This window comes from Thalassophryne amazonica, chromosome 1, assembly GCF_902500255.1.
Source record: "Thalassophryne amazonica chromosome 1, fThaAma1.1, whole genome shotgun sequence".
NCBI lineage: Eukaryota > Metazoa > Chordata > Actinopteri > Batrachoidiformes > Batrachoididae > Thalassophryne > Thalassophryne amazonica.
Genome location: NC_047103.1, coordinates 119,068,330 through 119,089,548, shown reverse-complemented (window position 1 = coordinate 119,089,548; position 21,219 = coordinate 119,068,330). Strand labels below are relative to the sequence as shown.

General features: G+C 42.6%; 1 protein-coding gene across 1 annotated transcript in view; it reads left to right on the top strand.

The window, feature by feature from the left end:
* The window catches only part of LOC117512526, a 70,589-nt gene continuing 49,370 nt past the window's right edge, over positions 1 to 21,219 (top strand). The window contains exon 1 of the mRNA XM_034172670.1: positions 1 to 2,357. Within this exon, the coding sequence (XP_034028561.1) occupies positions 42 to 2,357 (2,316 nt within the window). The 5' untranslated portion in view covers positions 1 to 41. The remainder of the gene's footprint in view (positions 2,358 to 21,219) is intronic.

The window sequence follows — 21,219 nt, the reverse complement described above, 5'->3', positions numbered from 1 at the left end:
CCCTGCACACTTTGAGTCTTGCTGAGCACCATAATTTCGCAATGGATCAGTCGAGCTCCTGTTCTGTCCATGACCAGTCAACTGGCACCACTGTCCATAACCCAGTAGGTTTTTATTCTGATTTGGATATCCAAAGAGGAAGAGAGGCAGATGAGGGAGAAGATCAGGATGAGGAAGTGGAAATGGCAGAGGAGGTAGGAGAGGATGATTTGATGATGGCTGAGGGAGGAGAGGGGCAACCTGAAGTAGAATATGTAAACTTGGAGGAACTGGAAGTAGTGCGATTTATCCAAGTTGGTTTGTTGCCAAATGGTGAAATTAGACAATGGGAAGGGAAGAGTGGAAGGTTGGTGGGAAAGGGTGAGCAAGAAGTAAATGTAGGAGAAGACCACAGAAATACAGCTGAACAAAGTGAGACAGATGAAAAAGACAAAGTTAATGTTGGGTCAAAAGAAAGTCTACCTGATGTTCCAGGATCAGTACAGATTACACATAGTACACAGAATGCTGAACCAGAGGTGCAAGAGAGTGAGGAAGCAAAAACTGATGAGGACGATGAGGGGTTAAACAAAGTCTCAGAAACTGGCAATGACAACTACAATGCACAGTTATCTGCAAACGGCACAGACAAAACAAAAGCTATTCCAGTTAATTATGGTGAGGTGGCAGAAAGAGATAATGCTACAGCAACAAACGAACCACCTTATAGTCAAGCGAATATCAACCCAACACCATTCAGCAATGACAGTGTTGTCATGATGAACACAGTCATGGTGACAGAGGCAGTGGACAGTTTGAAGAACCAATCAGACACTGGTACGCGAGATGTGGAAAACACTGATAAGTGGGACAGCTCAGAATCTCACATGGAAGAAGCTGAATGCAGAAACAGTGAAACAGAGCACCAACAGAAGGACAGCGAAGAAGCAGTGTCTGAGAGTGAACCATCCGAGGAAGCCACGCAAGATCTGAAGTCCATTTGTGATCTTCTTGAAAAAGATGGCGAAACACACCTGAAGACAGAGCAGCTGGATTTGGAATATATTCCCAATATTATAAAACAACAGCTGCAGACAGAAGATGGGCCTTGTGAAGAAAAGACTGGAGAGGTTAGTCAGAAGGAGCAAAAAGAGTTTGGGTTTAATGCACCAGAAATGATGGATAGGGAAGAAATGAGAGAAGAAGAATGGGTGAGAAGTGATAATGGTGTTGAAGAGTTAAAGGATGAGCACAACCAGAGAGAAAGAAGAGATCTACAAATACGAGAGGAAACAAAAGTCCAGTTTGAGACCGTGGTGATGTTTGAGCCTCGAGAGTCAAAGCTACAATGTGTAGAGGAGTTACAGTTCAAGTCCCAGCGAGATGTAGATCTCGCCCAGACCGAAGAGGTCTTGACAATCCAGCATGAATTTAAAGTTGAAATGTCAGATGAAGAGGCAACATCAAAGGAGCTGGGGTCAACAGCAGAGGGGGAAGATAGTCTTCAAGAATGTCCCACTCAGCTCCTCAAAGGAGCAGGGGCACATTTTGGAGACAAGTTGGGAGAAGAGCTAATGAAAAACATTTTTTTACAAGAAAGGAAGGATACAGCAGCAAAGGAGGAAGCCAAGGAGGGAGAGATGTATGAACCTGTAAGTGTTTTAGATGATGAGTTTGAGGAAACAGAGGAAAGTAACAGGACAGAAGTGGAAAAGGTGACATTTGCCACCATTACAGCTGCTTGTGAAGATACTGTAGCCATGACAAAGGATGGAGATATTCTAGACCTGGCTGACAAGAAGTGGAAGGAAGAAACCTCAGAAATGGAGATGGACACAAATGAAAGAGTGAAAGCAAAGCAAGAAACCAAGAATGACATGTCCTGGTCTGGGTCACAGTTGCTTAGGAAAGAAGGCCGGGTGATAGCAAGCGTGCCACCACCAAGGACGAATGATGACAACTGTATTAAACAAGATCAACCAGAGGATGAGAGGGTCATAGAAATGAAAAACTGGAAAAAAGACCTGAAATCTGTAAAAAAGGACTTCTGTCAGTCTGAGAGGGGAAGAAAAGAGTGGGGACAACATAAAGCAGCAACAGAGCATAAAAGTCCACCAAGGAAGGACGACTGGATAACGGAGCTCAAGTCAGTTATCAAAGATAACTCACTGCCAAAAAAGAGGGATGACCAGGTGAAGAAAAAGCGAGTGGTGCTGGTGGAGGATGGTCATTCATATGTTCCCCAGTGGGAGGAAATAGGAGAGCAGCGTGAGGAGGTGAAACTGCTCTCCCACAGGAGGGCAGACAGCCTTTTGTCTTCTTCACACAGCAACACATTACCTGAAGAAGAAAACTACCAAATCTCACTTTACGTTAAGGTAATGAACAATGCACACACGGACACACACAGAGTATACACACATCCCCATGCATCAATAACATACAAATAATGAATGTTTATGAGTTCAGTGGTATGCTGTAAAGCTGAGTTGAATGGTATGTTCCAACTTTCACCGAATTAAATATTCATACCATTGAAAGAATGTAAAACATTCATTATTTGTTTTATATAACGGCTAAAATAGATCCTTGTCATTTGATAGTTTATTAATTTATAAACAGCAGAAAAGGGACTTATATTTTGGTGTTCCACTGCTGCTAAAGTCCAAATTGTGATGTGTAGTCCAGATGCTGTGCACTGACTTTGGACTTCCATAAAAAAAGACTTTGTGTGGTTCCTCAGTCCAGCCAAAAATCATGTCAGCGTTTCAACTGAAAAGCTTTTCATGCATCCGGACGGCTGACAGCGGAGTGGATTTTCTGTGTGTATTACAAGAATTAGCAGCATCAGATAGCTTGTTGTCCCCCGCACACGCGTGCACACACACGCAAGCAGGTCAGTGCTTGTGATTGCGTGTACTACCAAAAAAAGGACGGTGTACATCCTCAGTGCAGTGAAAAAAAAACACGTCAGAAATTAGTCCAGCTTTTCATTCTTTCTTCCTGCTGACAGCCTCCAGACAGCGCAGTGGATTTGTTTTGTGTGTGCGTGCTCACGCCTGTCTGGGTGCGCTTGCAGTGCGTAAGCAAGTGTGCGCATGTGCGAGCATGAGCACGTGCATGTGTGTGTGTGTGTGTGTGTGTGTGTGTGTGTGTGTGTGTGTGTGCACAGTGCAATGTACCAAACGTATGGAACCAAATTTGCACTCTAAATGGAACCAAACTGCACTCTAAATGCAATGCAACACAAATGGGATGAATTAATCCATGCCATGTGACATACAAAGCACCAATCAAATGACAATGATCCACTCAGCCATTATATACTATACAAATAATTAATGTTTATGAGTTAAATGGTACAAATATTTCATGAGGTCAAAAATGGAACGTGCTATTCAACAAAAAGAATGAAAATTGAAACAATTGAAAGAATGAAAAAAAACATTCATTGTTTGTTTCATATAACAGCTAAAATAGATGTTTGCCATTTGATATTTTATTAATTTATAAACAACAGAAAAGGGACTTTTGGTGTTCTTCACTGGTGCTTTGACGTCAACAGCCCAACCTTTAAATAGGAGTCTAAAATTGTTCTCAGTCAACTTGCAAAAAACAGTTCTGACGATGTAGTCTGTGATGCTGTGCACTGACTTCGTGTACAGACTTTGGTCTGCTTTCCTCATTACAGTGAAACATTGCATCAGAAATTTGTCCATCTTTTCACCCTAACTTTATCCTAACACCTCTTCATGCCTCCAGATGGCTTATGACATAATGGATTTGTTTTTTGTGTTTGAAGAATTAGCACCGCCCATTAGCTCCTTCAAACCATTGTCCATTAGCAAAACAAACTCTGCCATGTTTAGCTAAATGCCACCCTCACTAGTGTGTACATGCACGGTGTGCATGGGCGTTGGTCGCAGCGTGCAATGGTAAAAAATCGTATGGAACTAAATTTGCACACTAAATGCAATGCAACATAAATGGGATGAATAATCCATGTCACATGACATACAAAGCATGAATCAAGTGGCAAGGATCCATTCAGCCATTCCATAATAAACAGTAAGCGCTGTGCTGCAATGCACCATGGGAGATCTAGGTTTTGGGGTTTAAAATGTTGTTATTGTGGTTCATGTTAGTTTAACAGTGTTGTTAGTGTTATTGATTTATTGTGTTTGTTTAACGTTGTTACTGTTATTCATTTATTGTTTATTTAAAAAATATTGTGTAAAAATTAAAAACACCTGCTTGCAGAAAAACAAGAAGCTCTGCATGCGACTGGGGACAGCTGGCATTTCCTGTTTGGTATGTTTATGTGTTTTTGGATGAATGCTGCGAAAACGGAAAGTTGATAGGGCTAATATTTTTAGAGAAATGAGCAATTTTAGCTATTCAGTAAACAATAGGACATTTTGCTGCAATGCACCATGGGAGTTCAGGGTTTTGGGGTTTTAAATGTTGTTACTGTAGTTCATGTTAGTTTAACAGTGTTGTTAGTGTTGCTGATTTATTGTGTTTTTGTAGTTCAGTTGGTTTAGTCAGTTTAGTTAAGTTTCCTGTCATGTTGTCGTTACCACGAGTGAGAAGAATATTGCTTTTGAGGTCTTCCACCACTGTCTCTGTTTGTGCAGGTGTAAAAATGAAAAGCCCCTGCTTGCAGCAGAATGCAGAATGCAGAATGTAGAAAAAAGCTCTGCATGCTTGTGACTGGGAACAGCTGACATTTGCCATTTGGTATGCTTATGTATTTTGGCTCAAGGATGAACGGCCCCAAAACGGAACATTGATAGGACTAATATTTTTGGAGAAGCTACGGATATTAGCTAAAATTGTTAATTACATTCTGGACTAACACACTATTCCAGTAGGGGGTGGTAAATCATCTTTATATTAAAAGTGTGAGTGCGTGCGTGTGTGATTTTATTTAGTAAGTTAAATGTAAGTGCATAATATAATTGTAAATCCATTAAAAATACACAGATGACACAAGAAAGTGAAAACACATTTCTATTATAGAAGTAAAAATAAAATATAATAAAATAATAATGCTGTTAATAATGAAAACAATAATAGTGTGTATATGATAACAAGAACCTAAACCATTTATAAATACATTAAAACAGTAAATTAACATAAAAATTACATAATTAACAGGAAATAAAAGGGAACACTTTGAGGAACTCCTGCATCAGACTTGTGCGGCCTCTATAGTAGGGGCAGAGCTCGAAGCTGATGGAGGATTTTCATCAATTTCCCTGGTGGAAGTCACTGAGGTAGTTAAACAACTCCACAGTGGCAAGGCCCGGGGGGTTGATGAGATCCGTCCAGAAATGCTGAAGGCTCTGGGTGTGGAGGGCTTGTCGTGGATGAGACATCTCTTCAACACTGCGTTGAGGTCTGGGACAGTGCCTAAGGAGTGGCAAACTGGGGTGGTGGTCCCCATATTTAAAAAGGGGGACCAGAGAATGTGTGCCAACTACAGGGGCATCACACTACTCAGCCTCCCTGGTAAAGTCTACTTCAGGGTGCTGGAAAGGAGGGTTCGGCCGATAGTCGAACCTCGGATTGAAGAGGAACAATGCGGGTTCCGTCCTGGTCATGGAACAACCGACCAGCTCTTTACTCTCACAAGGATTCTGGAGGGTGCCTGGGAGTATGCCCACCCAGTCTACATGTGTTTTGTGGACTTGGAGAAGGTGTATGATCAGGTACCCTGGGAGATACTGTGGGAGGTGCTGCGGGAGTATGGAGTGAGAGGGTCCCTTCTCAGGGCCATCCAATCTCTGTACTCGCAAAGCAAGAGCTGTGTTCGGGTGCTCGGCAGTAAGTCAGACTCATTTTTGGTGGAGTTTAGCCTCCGCCAGGGCTGCGCCTTTTCACCAGTCCTGTTTGTGATATTCATGGACAGGATATCGAGGAGTAATCGAGGGGAGGAGGGTTTCTAGTTTGGTGGGCTCAGGGTCTCATCACTGCTTTTTGCAGATGATGTGGTCCGCTTGGCTTCATTGGCCGGTGACCTCCAACACTCACTGGATCAGTTCGCAGCTGAGTGTGAAGCGGCTGGGATGAGGATCAGCACCTCTAAATCTGAGGCCATGGTTCTCAGCAGGAAACTGATGGATTGCCTACTCTGTGTAGGGAATACGGCCTTGCCCCAAGTGAATGAGTTCAAGTACCTCGGGGTCTTGTTCACGAGCGACGGGACGATGGAGCGTGAGATTGGCCGGAGAATCGGCGCAGCAGGGGCGGTATTGCATTCACTGTACCGTACTGTTGTGACGAAAAGGGAGCTGACCCAAAAGGTGAAGCTCTCGATCTAGTGGTCAGTCTTCGTTCCTACTCTCACCTATGGTCATGAGTGTTGGGTCATGACCAAAAGAACTAGATCGCGGGTACAAGCGGCCAAAATGGGCTTCCTCTGGAGGGTGGCTGGTGTCTCCCTTAGAGATAGGTTGAGAAGTTCGGTCATCCGTGGGGAGCTCTGAGTAGAGCCACTGCTCCTTCGCGTTGAAAGGAGCCAGCTCAGGTGGTTCGGGCATTTGGTAAGGATTACTCCTGGGCGCCTCCCAAGGGAGGTGTTCCAGGCATGTCCATCTGGGAGGAGACCCCAGGGAAGACCCAGGACTAGGTGGAGCGATTATATCTCCACACTGGCCTGGGAACACCTCGGGATCCCCCAGTCAGAGGTGGTCAATGTGGCATGGGAAAGAGAAGTCTGGGGTCCCCTGCTGGAGCTGTTGCCCCCGCAACCGGAAAAGCAGTTGAAAATGTGTGATGAGTGAGTGTAAAAGGGTTGGGTTCTCTAAAAACTGTTGAGTCTGAGATTCTAAAAACATTCTGGACTCACACACCATTTCAGCTCATTGTAGAAGCTTTGCTTAATTTATTACCACCCTTGAAAAATGTCAGCTACCTATTTTATTAACACTACCCAATCTATAGCCCGTGGATCCCCACGGGCAACACGCTAGTTATGACATTAATATCCTGAAGTTTCATGTATTTTAGTCACATAGGGACAAAACAGAATTATCATATGCATTGTTTAAGAGGACACACATTTGGTCAGTTGTAATCTAGTTTTATTGGTACTTTGTGGATGTGCATTTAACAAATCTTTGTAAGAAGTTCATTTTGCAGTACATTCCTCAGTGAGGAGAGGAATGAACGCATGCTGAATGTTCAGAAAGTAGTTTAACATCAACAAAATATGCACTAATATCTGAAAGCATAAACACATAAACTCATTCTCCGCAGGAATTCATACTTTAACAATAGTTTCTTTGTGTAGGAATGTTGGTTGCACAGCGTGAGGTCAGGAAAAGGTTACTGAACAGCTTGTATCACAGGATTCAGTGGCACATAAGACATTCAAGGGTCCAGTTGACTGACACCATTCCTTCAGTGTGAGACAGTGTGTTAAAATACATGCTATGAAAAACTATGATTTCGAACTTCAAATATTCTGACATTATAAGAAAACTACAGATTTCACCTTTCCAGCACCTAGACTGTCACAACAACACTGGTAAACTTAGTTAGATCATCATGATAACACTTAAAAGCACTGTACAAATGCACAGAATGTGTGTGCCATGTCGTTGTGTTGTGTGTTCTTCAGGAATGAGTTGTGTGAGATAAGTGACAAGTGGAACAGTATTATTTGGCTGCTGGTAGCATGCAGAGTTAATGCCGCCTTCTCGCTCTGTAAGCTGATAAGCTGTTTGGTGTAGAGAGCTCAGCAGTGCAGGAAGCAACATGTACTCATTTCACACTCAATGCTTTACAGTGTTTCACCATCTTCACAGACAGGAAACAAACATGGAACACTCTCCTAACATTTCATTAAAGCCAATATTCCAGAATCAAAGGATTCAGTGGTTCACTGAAATTTCTACATATCTTGTAATACGGTGCATCTGGAAAGTATTCACAGCGCTTCACTTATTCCACATTTTGTTATATTTCAGCCTGATCCCAAAATGGAGAAAATTAATTTTTCAACTTCAAATTTCTACACACAACACCCCATAATGACAATATAAAAGCTTTTTTATATATACGAGGTCTATTAGAAAAGTGTCCGACCTTATTATTTTTTTCAAAAACCATATGGATTTGAATCACGTGTGATTACATCAGACATGCTTGAACCCTCGTGGGCATGCGAGAGTTTTTTCACGCCTGTCGGTTACGTCATTCGCCTGTGGGCAGTCTTTGAGTGAGGAGTGGCCCACCCTCTTGTCGTTTTTTTCATTGTTTAGGAATGGCTCAGAGACTGCTGCTTTGTTTGATCAAATTTTTTTCAAAACTGTAAGGCACAACTGAGTGGACACCATTCGATAAATTCAGCTGGTTTTCGGTAAAAATTTTAACAGCTGATGAGAGATTTTGGTCTGGTAGTGTCGCTTTAAGGACAGCCCATGCGCTTCGAGGTGGCAGCGTCTCGCCGTTTCAAGTTGAAAAGTTCCACATTTCAGGCTCTGTTGACCCAGTAAGTCGTCAGAGAACAGAGAACTTTCAGAAGAAGTCGGCATGAGGAGTTTATTCGGACATTCCATTGTTAACGGACATTTTGTAATGAAAGAACATGCGGGCAGAGTTGCATGTCGGGCCGCACCCGACCGTGGGGGGTCGCGACAGGAAAAACACCTCCGTTGGAAACCTTAACAGGCAAGTTGGAACATGCCCAAGCTGTTAAACAATTTCTCAGTTACTCACTTATTGAAAGCCATCAAAAGCCGCCTGAATTTTACAAATAGTTTTCAACACGGAGGTGTTTTTCCTGTCGCCGCGCACACAGATTTGCCGAGTCGCCACGGAAACGACTCAGCGAATTTGCGCGCACGTCTTTCATTAAAAAATGTCCTTAAACAGTGGAATGTCCGCATAAAGTCCTCATGCTGGCCTCTTCTGAATCTTCTCTGTTCTCTCACGACGTCCTGGGTGAATTAATCCTTAAATTAGGATGTTTTCAGCATGAAACAGGCCGACGACGGCGCCTGGAAGCGCTGCAGGACGTCCTGCTCCGTGGGAAGTCCTTACACCGACAGAAACACCCCATAATCTCTCATCAGCCGTTAAACTTTTCACCGAAAACCAGCTTAATTTCTCGAATAGTGTCCACTCGGATATTCCTCACAGGTCCAGAAAAAATTTTGATAAAGCAACGCACGCCGTCTTGAGCAGCGTGTGAAACAAAGCAATTCAGCCGAGAGGGTGGGACCACATCTCACTCAAGGTCTGCCTACAGGGAAATGACGTCACCGACACGCATGAAAAAACTCACGCATGCACACGAGGGTTCAAGCATGATTGGCGTAATCGCACGTCATTCAAATCCATATAGTTAAAAATAAAATAAAAGGGTCGGTTTATTATCTAAGAGACCTCGTATATTTGCAAATTCATTAAAAATAAGCTCCTAAGAAATCACATGTACATAAGTATTCACAGCCTTTGCTAAATACTTGTTTCCAATTCATCTAACCTGCATGTTGATGCACCTTTGGCAGCATTTACAACCTCAAGTTTTCTTGAATATGATGCCACAAGCTTGGTGCACCTATTTTTGGGCAGTTTTGCCCATTCCTCTTTGCAGCACCTCTCAAGCTCCATCAGGTCAGACGTGGAGTGTCGGTGAACAGCCATTTTCAGATCTCTCCAGAGATATTCAATTAGATTCAGGTCTGGGCTCTGGCTGGGCCACTCAAGGACATTCACAGAGTTGTCCTGAAGCCACTCCTTTGATATCTTGGCTGTGTGCTTGGACATTGTCATGCTGAAAGGTGAACCATTTCCCCAGTCTGAGGTCAAGAGTGCTCTGGATCAGGTTTTCATCCAGGATGTTGCTGTGCATTGCTATATTCATCTTTCTCTCAGTCCTGACTAGTCTCCCAGTTCTTACCACTGAAAAACTTCCCCACAGCATGATGCTGCCACCACCATGCTTCACTGTAGGGATGGTGTCAGGTTTTCTCCAAACATGACACCTGACATTAAGACCAATGACTTCAATCCTTGTTTCATCAGACCAGAGAATTTTGTTTCCCATCATCTGAGAGTTCTTCAGGTGCCTTTTGGTAAACTCCAGGTGGCTGCCATGTGCCTTTTACTAAGGAGTGGGTTTTGTCTGTCCACTCTACCATGCAGGCCTGAGTGGTGGATTGCTGCAGAGATGGTTGTCCTTCTGGAAGGTTCTCCTCTCTCCACAGAGGAATGCTGGTGCTCTGACAGAGTGACCATCGGGTTCTTGGTCACCTGTCTGACTAAGGTCCTTCTCCACTCATCACTCAGTTTAGATGGGCGGCCAGCTCTAGGAAGACAATGACAATTGTAAATGAATATTATACTACAAAAATGCCATTTTTTTATGCTTTTTATCACGTTAATAAGAGACTGCTGCATGATACCCTGAAAACTTGCTAAAACAATTATAACAAAAAATCCATGCGTGGAATTTAATAAGCGCAAACCGAATTTCAGACATATTATATATATTAGTCTGGAACAAAGAGGACAAACAGTGTTGTAAAGAACAATAATCAAGACGTTAAAGAGCAAACTTCACTTTCCCCCAGAACGACATGATCAGGAAGCGAGCGTAGCTCACAGTAGCTCCCATTGTAAATAACGGAGAGACAGCCTGTGATTCTCGCATGTTTACATAAAATAAATGCGATAACAACATCTAAAAACCCAGAGAATATATTCACAAGAGTTTTAGGCACAATATAAAAATAGTTTTATGTTGCGATGTTAATTGTGTTGTCCGTATGCAGCGGTTAAAGTGAATCGTGATCAGAGCGTCTCAATGCAGTTCTCAATGTTACTGAGATCTCACAGCGCAGCGACCTCTCCGAGGTTTTGTGGGATTTGAAACCTGAAAAGCCTCAATAGGCCTGACAGGTATCAACTAACTAGCACACATAACCTTTAGCACAAGCTTGGCACAAGGTTGTTGGACACTGGCAGGCCCTGGGCCAGGGGATGCCAGTGTCCAACAACCCTGGGCCAGGGCTTGCAGGAATGATCAATTTATACCAGGTGGTGCCAGTGTTAGATCAATGCTGAAGCAGCCCTGGCAAGAATGCTTCCTATTCTCAGGATAGCATCAGCTGTGTAATCCACAGTAACTCTGTGAAATAGGCTCTCAAAGCAAGACTTCCCCACTTAGATTTAGTTTTCTATAGCATGGCATGGCCCAGCATTGGGGCAAGCCTTCAACCAGGTATGACTGCACTGGGCTGTCATGATAAGGGGAGACTTTAAAAAATTGTTTTGCTTTATTCGCAAATTAATGCAAATATTTATATACAGCAAAAGAAAATAGACCCAGACACAATATGTGAGTGTGTGTGAGGAATCTGGGGAAGATGGATATTTAGTAACCAAGGTCCATTATGTCCTTCTACATTTGCTGTTCTTAATTATAAATGTCAGAGAGGTTAGACATGGCTCCTTCCAAGGATATAATTTTAAAAAATCTTTGAAGAAGCAGTCTCTCATTCTTTCAGTTGATGCATCATTTCAACATGTTGATATCAGTCTTTTAGCTGTCATGTGTCCAGTTTTTAAAACGTGCCTGTTCTGTTTGGACCAGGTTCTTTCACTCTTTATCAACTACTTAGGTTTCTTCACAAAATTGTAAAAACAAACAAACACTCTATTTGGTCATCTCGAGTGGCTTTGGCTTCTAAGTAATTGCTGGCATCTAAAAGATAACGGGGTTCTGAAATGTTATATATTGTTTCATTTAGTGACAACTTCAATGTGTAATAAAAATGACTTCAGAAAGCAGCTGCTGTGGGTGAAAAGCTCTTTCCATCGCTGCTGTAACAATGACAATGGTTACAGTGTGTGTGTGTGTGTGTGGGGGGGGGGGGGGGGGGGGAGGAAGAACAGAGATTCTGTTGCCACCCACATATCTGAAATATGAAGAAACTCTGTTTTCTGCTTCAGATTTTCACACAAATTCTGGTCTTTGGTCAGAATAATATGTTTATAGAAATCATTTTATAAAGGAGCCCCAAAACAGAGGAAATTAAATATGATGGAAGGGGAACTCCTGGTGGCTTCACTACTACCAAGAACAAATGTAACAGCAACCAGCAGGTGTTGTGCACTGAGCAAACCTCATACCCCAACAATAACATATGTTCTTGCAACAAATGCTGGAACCCTTGGGTTTAGCCACGTTGTTTGGGCATTCGCCTGTCATACACGGGTTTTGAATTCATGTTGGGTGTGGGAGAGGCACAAGGTGATTATATTGTTACGATACCTCATACGGGAATGAGGTTTGAGGGGTTTAACGGTAACCAGCATGTGCTGTGCAGTGAGTACACCTAGCTTTTCAACATCAATAAATGTTCTAGTCTAGGATTGATCAATCTTGCAAGCTTGCTGTGATGTGGACTCTACTGCCACCTCCCATACAGATGGTCACTAGTCTGCATCCAGTAAAGGATGGAGACAATGCAGGTTGTGTTGGTGTTTTGACCTAAATAGAAATGAGGTTTAGTGGGGTGAGTGTAAGGGCCCATTTATAATCCATTTAGGTACATAAATCTATCTGTGCATTTCAAACAGTTTAACCACCACATACAAGCATATTAAGAGGCCTCAGGGTATTTTCTTGATTTGACCAGACCTGAAGAAAATCTAATTTTAAGGTACTTTTTAAGGTATTGACAATGTTGTGTTCTCAGGGTGCAGGACCACTTTGTGTCCCTAGGGTGAATAAAAAGTCTGCAGGTCATAGAGCTTTCCTTTATCATGCCCCTGTTCTGTGGAATGATCTCCCTGCATCAATAAAACAGTCAGATTCTGTAGAGACTTTCAAGTCCAGACTTAAGACGCACTTAATTTCCCTTTCATATGGCTAACATACTGGCATAGCATGTTACTATGCTTTTTCTCCTTTAATTCATTTTATTAGGGAACGGCGTGGGCCACAGCCTCAATTTTATCTAAATTCTGGGTCTTTTAGTGAAGCTTAGGGCTAGTGGCCAGCGATCACCTTAGTATTTACTTTGTTTTCTTGTTGAATAATGCTTACAAATTATACTCTATTTGTTGTCTTTCTGATGCCTGATTCTGTTTTTTTCTCTCTGTTTAAGGTGTGGCTCCATCCAGAGATGGGTGTGGTGTTTGTTTTCTGTTTCTGGAACCCTCCTGTCCTGCACACTGGCAACATTTCCTGCATTTTCGTTTTGTGAATTTTTCTGTAAATTGTGTCATTAGCATGGCCCAAGCAGAGGGTCACCCCTTTGAGTCTGGTCTGCTTGAGGTTTCTTCCTCAAATCATCACAGGTATTTTTTCCTTACCACTGTCACCTGTCTGCTTGCTCTGGGGGTTGGTAAGGTTAGACCTTACTTGTGTGAAGCACATTAAGGCAACTTAGTTGTGATTTGGCGCTATATAAATGAAAATAAATTGATTTTGATTTGATTTGATCTGTGTCAATCCAATTTGTTGCAATTAGTCTTTTAGCTGTCATGCATCTACTTATTTGTGTTACATATCAAAATGTTCAGACCAATCTTAGGTTTCTGAATGTGAGACATATATTTGTCTAGAACACTGTCTAAAGATATGATCTATAGACATATGGTGAAAAGTTGACCAAGATGTAGGTGAGCATCATTAGGGCTCCAAGGGTCAAGAAAAAATGTCATGAGATGACACTGCCTACCCTCTTGAAAGTTTATGACAAAAGAAACTTGTCTCTACTACAAAAGAAATAAAAGAATATGCACACGCATTGGCATGGTTGACCATGCAGCTTTGAAACACTCCATAACAGAATTTTAGTGGTACCATCATCAAAATATTCTGTGGTTGTGGTGACCAAGTGGTTAGTGCGCTTGGTTTCAGTGCGGCAGGTTCCCGGTTCAAACCTCACCCCTGCCGCATTTCTCCATGTAATGTGGAGTTGCATCAGGAAGGGCACTGGGCGTAGAACTTGTGCCAAATCAACATGCAGATCCACTTTGGATCTGCTGTAGCGAAAACAAGGGGGCAGCCAAAGGGACTTACTTTTTTAATGCTCTTCTTTGTGCCCTTTTGTTTCCCGGTTCCATCTCGCTTGAACTTTGGCGACACTGCCTCAAGAATAGGTGGTATTGCTATGTTTTGGTCGCTATCTGCAAGAAGTCCCATACCAATGGCTGTGAGTTTACATCCACTGAGGCACAGAGAAAATGTAGGTTACACAAATGTACACTGTGGACTTTGTTACACAGAAATAGGGAGAGTGTACCTTTTTCTTCATCTTCTTCTTTTAAAAATTTTGGTCAGAATTTATATAGTCAAAGATAGAATTAAAAATGTCCTTACATAAAAGTCAGTATGTCATGCTATTTTGGAATGTAGGTCCAAACCTCAGTCCCACAGATCTTGGAGAAGGCCTGAAGGCCTGTTTATGCTATAGCAATACTGTACATGAGCCTTGTTTTTGGCTGGCGCCCCCCCAAAAAATTATGTGTAATCATCCACTGTAGAGGGAAAGAAGTGCACAGCTCTATATTGTCAACTGTGGTCAGGTGACCAATACATTGACCCCTCAATATCTAGGCCAAGGTTCTGTCCCCCAAGTCCCAGGCCAAGGCTTTGGCCACTCAAGGCCCAGGGAAGTTTAGGAAAGTCTTGGTCAAGGCATACATAATTTAAGAAAGAAAGAAAGAGAGAGAGAAACAAAAGAGAAACAAAATAGATCACAAAAGACATTCACACAAAAATGACCACGGACGTTTGTATCCAAAACATTACATATAATTAAAATAACGTCAAGAAACAGTTGTTTCCAGTAGTAGAAGTAGTATTTCATAATGTACAAATTGATTAGGTGCCTATATTGCACTTAAAATAAGAACAATTCAATGTGCCTTGAATTTTCTTGAGAACACCAAAGCATTGAACTCTCAAGACCAAGTCCAGGTCCAAAGCCAGGTCCAGTCATATTGGCAATATTATATTATGAATCATTTTTAAAATGCAACGGAATAAAAATATAGTGGTGCTAAAGAAAATAATTTTTATAATCTAAATCTTAAAAAACCCAGAGGCTGTACAGCTTTAAATAATTATTGAAAACGCATGATCCATATCAAGACGTGACAAATTTTACAGCAGGACTGAGCCGTGATGACATCCTTACATGTATAAAATGACTTTAAAAAGTACACCAGATCAAGAGCTTTCGAGTTGTGCACAGCCACACAATACATCGTACATCGACATTTTCTGTACATTTTTCTGATACACACATATATACTTTCACCAGACTATTGTTAATATTTACATGGACAAAGAGTATCTGTGTGTGGGGAAGCAATGAAATAGAAAAAAAGAGAAAGAAACAAGAGGTGGAGTCAGACTGACAAATAGGCAGTTCCAGAGGCTTTTCTTGAAGACATCGGAGCTGCTGACTAGAATACACATTTTTATTTATTTATTTGTTTGGAAATTTGTCCTTAATAAAAACAAAGCCAATGTTCGCTTTCGCAGTTTATTTGTTTTTATGCTTAAAAGAAGAAGAAGAAGAAGAACTCTGGTACATTTGTGCAAAGCTGAGCTTCCAGGCATAATTTCAGTCACATTTGAAATGTTAATGTTGGTCACCATGGACTGGTATGATGACACAGTTAAAAAACTGGGCCTCCCTAAGATTGAATTGTTTGTCAAGGTAAGTGTTGTGAATTTCTCTACCCTGCACTGCTTAAGTGATGTCAATGTGGCTCAAACATAAATGAGTGATGATTTAAGTATGGTTAATGTTGTATGGTTAAATACGTAACTACAAACATTTGGTTCAGCTTAAAGAAAATGAAGGCACAGTGCTGTGCATGACAAATAAGTGATCAGTAAATACACAATAAATATCAAAGCTTCCAAAATATCATGTGACTTGTAAAAAGAGTGCGGCATACCTGCCAACATTTGAATTTACCAATGTGAGACACCCAGGCATGGCAGTGAGTGCCAAGGGCGCGAAGCATAACTGGGTTACCAGACTTATGCGGAATGCGGGCCACGGGGGGGGAATACTGTCCTGCCCAGTGCGGGATGGCATGCATTGGCACGCCAGATTGCGTGCCAATGCATGTAATGTAAACTCATCATAAACTGTTATAAACTGTGCATCAGCTGTGCGCGGCTGTGTGCCAGTGCACAAAGAAAATTTTGAAATGTTCAAAACTTCTGACACACATTCATTTCGTGAACGAGTCGTGAACATTGCGCAACCTTTTTGAAAACACTGTGTCATTGCGTGCAGCGCATCTGAATTTGAAATTGACATTATGAAGAGATGTTTTACCAGTCCACTACTATATAAATATTATAAATAATTACCTTTGAGACAAGATTCCAAATGTGTTCTCCACCACAGATGCACACAAATATGATGAGAAGAGAGAATGGTTTTATCAGCCAAGTTCTGAGAGCAAATGAGTCATTGGCTACGAAATGATTATTTTATATAGTGTGGCATCCAGCGGGACAACGCAAGATTGGCACAATGAATTGCATTTCATGTTCTGTATTAGTGGGTGAACAATCCAACACTTGGTGAATTGTGCTTCACAATGATAGGAAGAGTCGACATCCCTGTGGTAACTTTTCTGACAACTCCTGCTTAAAACCCAAAAAGTCAGAAGGATCGTGAGGCCCCACTTTCACGGTCTGTATTCATACAGAAAATCAAGATTATGCGAGCTTTTGCCCTTCTGCTCTGTGGGAGGTTTCTGTCCTCCCTGAGCTTAAAGGACACCTGCATTTGACAGGTGTATCAGACTCCCCACCTGCCGCTGTCCCCAGAGTGGGTCACGCCCCACGGGGTAGGACGCTTGACACCAGAAGTGACAGCCTGCTTTGGGCTCGCCTCCCTGCCTCACTGTAGTGACCACCCCCTCATTCTTTTTTTTTTTTTTTTTTGCGGATATACGGTTTGTGATCAAAATTTCCTGAAGTAATTGATCCACAAACTGAAATCCTTAAACAAATTAAAGTGAAAGAAAATATATATCATGTTTTGCGACTTATGTTTTGCGAGACCCGCGTTCACGTTTTGTGGGATATTTTATTGACAGTTTGCAACAAAATTATTAACGCTTCGTGGATATTCACATTTTGTGTAAATTTTCATTGATGGTTTATGGATAATTCATGATTTGCAGCAGATTCATGTTTTCAGGTTATTTTGCCATCCAGGTCCTGAGGAGGTTTTGTGGTGTTGTGGATGTGCAACACTCAACACCAGCACATGCTCCCAGATTGTCCTTGTTTTTTTATTTTGTTTATTTATTTATTTTTTGAAGATAAAAGGGTTGAGCTCAGCAAGTCTTTTCAGTTAAATGTACACGATGGAGTCTGTGTATCTGGTAGAGCATCTGACCACTCACCTGCCTCTGGTCTGGTTCGAGAGTCGCCTGCACTCAAGGGAGGATTCTGCGTTGGTGTGTCAGTTGACCTAGGTGTCACAGAAGGTGTTCCCTCTGAATGCCTTGTCTGCAGGTACCTGCACAGTGCAGGACAGTTGTTCTTCTCTGTTGTACAGCACTGCAGCAGGCTCCCGTCCATGCCTTGTCTGCATGTTTCCGGTGAAACCTGGTGCTAGCTGTGGTTGTGTGTTTTGGTTGTTGTGGCCCTGCTGATGAGACGGCAGATCTTATTGCCTGCTCTGCACGTGCCTTGGGGTTGACACCGGCATCACAGTACTGGAACCTGGGAGTGAACTCCACAGAACTCTTCCCATCGACATGTGTCCAGGTGACCCTTTTTAGGCCTGTCACTGGTGTGTTTCTCAGTGAGAGCAGCACCAGAGGAGCGTCTCGACCTGTTTGTAGTCCTTTTTTGTTGTGCATGTTTTTAGATTTTATTGTCCTTTCAGCAGGTCCATTTGACTGTGGATGTCCTGGGCTTCAGTGTGTGAGCTTGAACTCCCATGATGTGGCACATTATTCATCTCATCTACATAGCTCATGAATGGGACATTGTCAGTCTCAAACTCTTTGGGGATCCCATGTCTGGCAAAGACAGACTTAATATTCTAGATTACTTTTTGTCATGTAAATTCAACACTTGTGGATACTTTGTGTGACAGTAGCCTTCACACTCTTCAGTGCAATGCTGGAATGTGGACTCTACCTCTACATTGCGTCCTTCAGTGTAGTAGCTTTGTTTGGTATGTACTGTGCTCAGTACATTCCGTGCAGTCGTTGCAGACCTTGTTTGTCCTCTGGTGGCAGATTACTTTCACCTTTGCATCATCAGGTTTCTGTGGCTCTGTTGTGATGATGTGCCTCATGTATGTCAAGGTTTTGACTTTGAACTGGATTTTGTCTCCTTTGACACTCACATTGGTCGCTTTGGCCTTCTCAGTTGTTTGGGATCACATCATGCAGACAATAGCCAATCAGAGAAGAGCTGATCTGGTTTCAACCTGCAAACTCAGTTTTTGAAACCTAATAATTACTTAAACAAGTGCAAATTATATAGAACACAATGCTCATACGGCAGAGGGTATTTTAGAATTGTGTTGTATTTTTACGGCAGGGGTGGTGGCCAAGTAGTTGATGCACTTGGTTTCAGTTCCGAAGGCTCCGGGTTCAAATCCCACCCCTGCCACATTTCTCCATGTAATGTGGAGTTGTGTCAGGAAGGGCATCCGCCATAAAACCTGTGCCAATTCAACATGCAGATCCACCTTGGATTTGCTGTGGTGACCCCGAGTGCAAACAAGGGAGCAGCCGAAGGGGCTTACTTACTTACAAGCTGTCCTTTGTCCTTCGGTGTGCTACACTCACTTCTGCTCTCACGACTGTTCTGTTGTATTTGGAATCCCCTTCACTCGCAGTGATTTTACTGTCTTTGTTCTCCGTTTGCTGCTGTTGTTGCCGGTGTTGCTGACCAAACGGTCCCCTCTATAAATTGGTTGGCCCTGCCTTCACTATGCCTGTATCTGAGACTGACTCTGAGTCTGACTCTCTACACCCAAAGCGATCAAAGAGAATAATGTGATTATTAACCATTAGATGACAAAGTAAAACCTCTTAAATCATTCTAAAGTCAGCTTTAAGCAGAAAGCAGGCTGTTTTAAGCAGAAACGAGGCTGTTTTAAGCTTTCGTTACTGATGCTCCGAAATGACAAAGGCGCAGCAGCACGTCAGACGCTAACGTTAGGGTTAGGGTTAGCTAAGACAGATGATAGATGATGACTGGTGTGCAGTTTTAAGCAGAAACAAAGTGATAATCAGTGAATTGCTGCTGACACTCCGAAATGACGCATGCACAGTGAAGGCAGGGTGGACTGATTTTTAGGGGAGGGCCTTTCGGTCGGCGACACCGGCTGTACAGCATACTTTGGAAAAACGGTTGCTGTTCCCACATTTGTGACATACTGCTCCATAGGCAGGGCATTGGTACGGTTTGTTGGTGGTTTCTTACTGCTCTTGTTCTTGATTGTCTTTGCCCTGCTATTTTCTTTGTGGCATCTACTGGAGTACCGTGAGCAACATGCGCGGTCAGCATTGCCCATGTGTGTTTTGGCTACATCTGTCATTCTGCATATTTCTACGGCTCTGTGTCATGATCATTATTTTCATGTAGCAGTCTTTCCTTGAGATGAGAGTTTGATATTCTAAGTAGCAGCTTGTCTCTGTGCATATCGCAGCCTTTGCCCTTTCGTCGCAGTTCTGTAATGAGTCTGTTCACTGGAATCCCTTCTGCTGTCTGATGTGATCAGAACTGATCTGGTTTGAACAAGACATTTTTATGTGGGATGGTCTCAGAATGCTGTGAACACGGTCTCATTCTCTCCATCGGCCACACTAACACTGAGCATGTTGTGTGTTGGGGGGTGTGGCTGGACATTTTGGTGTTGTTTTCTTTTCTTTGCTCTCCAGGTGGTATGCAAACTGGTTTTTGTCTGTGGAGAAGGTGCTGGCAGAAGAGTCCTTCACCCTCATCAGCATGATTTGCAGCACCTGTGGATGATGCTCATGTGCAAACTTAAAGACTTTCAGCTGAAGCAGATAATGAGATGGCATTCTGCATTTAAGCCATGAGTGATTCGAGCAGAATTGCCGGGAACTCGACCTTGTGACGTTCGTTTGTGAGACGCTGAGGACCGCGCCTGGGTTTGACACATTGTGCCTGTGAAGGAGGACGGGTGAGGGACACATGCTGTCAGCACACATCAGAGGTGATGATTGTCTGAATAAGTGTTAACAGTAATTTGGTATTTTGTTACGCAGTATATTTGAACATTGATGAGAATTGTGCAGCTCGCTTCTCACTGCCGTGGCGTTGGCGCTATACAAGAAAAAAGTTGATTGATTGATTGATTGATTTACATAAAGCTTAAATTCAGACCTGAATGTGTTGCTGATAGTGTGTGCCTCTGAAGGATATTTGTTGTAGCTGTTGACTTACCTCACCTTTTCCATCCTTCACAGAGTCAGTTTGTCGTATCCACCTGGGGGGTGTTCGGCGGTGAGTCTGGGTCCAGAAGCGCCGAGCTTTGATCCATTTGGGCGCTGGAGAGCGCACCGTCCTTCACCTCGCCAGACAACCACACATTTATGTTGTACACCAATTATTGCACAGGAGAAAAATAAAATTGTTTTGTTTTTGGAACCGCTTTCTGGTTATTTAGCGCTGGGTTCAGTCAGACGCAGGTCCGCTCCTCAACCTGCATCTGCACATAACAGAGCATGTTGTACACTTCCAGTGCTGCTTCTTCTGTGAAGCAGAATGTTCATTTTTAACATCATCTTTGGCACATACTCCTGACGCTGCCACTTACAGCTGAAAACAATGGTCTCATTTGCACCACTTTTCTGCTCAGCTGCCTGAAAGCACCAGCAGTGTCGGTGGCTGAAGTCGCTCTGCCGTATCTTTCAGACAGCCATTTGCACGTGATGTTTTGTTTGCTTCTGTTTGCTTGTCTATCAGAACAGTTTTCTTCATATTACTCACTCTTGTGTTTTAGTTGTCCATTGTTCTTTTGTCGTATAATAGATCTGAGTGGAGTGTGACAACACTTCATAACTTTGCACTCATGATAATACCAGTATGGAGCTCAGGGTAAAGCCAAAATGTCTTGTCTTTTACTGTCACTCAAGTGGCAAAAAAAATACAAAAAAACCCGGCTTTTTCTGACATGACTGTTTACACTGCATGTATTTTAGGAGTGCACACTACATCCATGAACCAAACTATCAACAGGT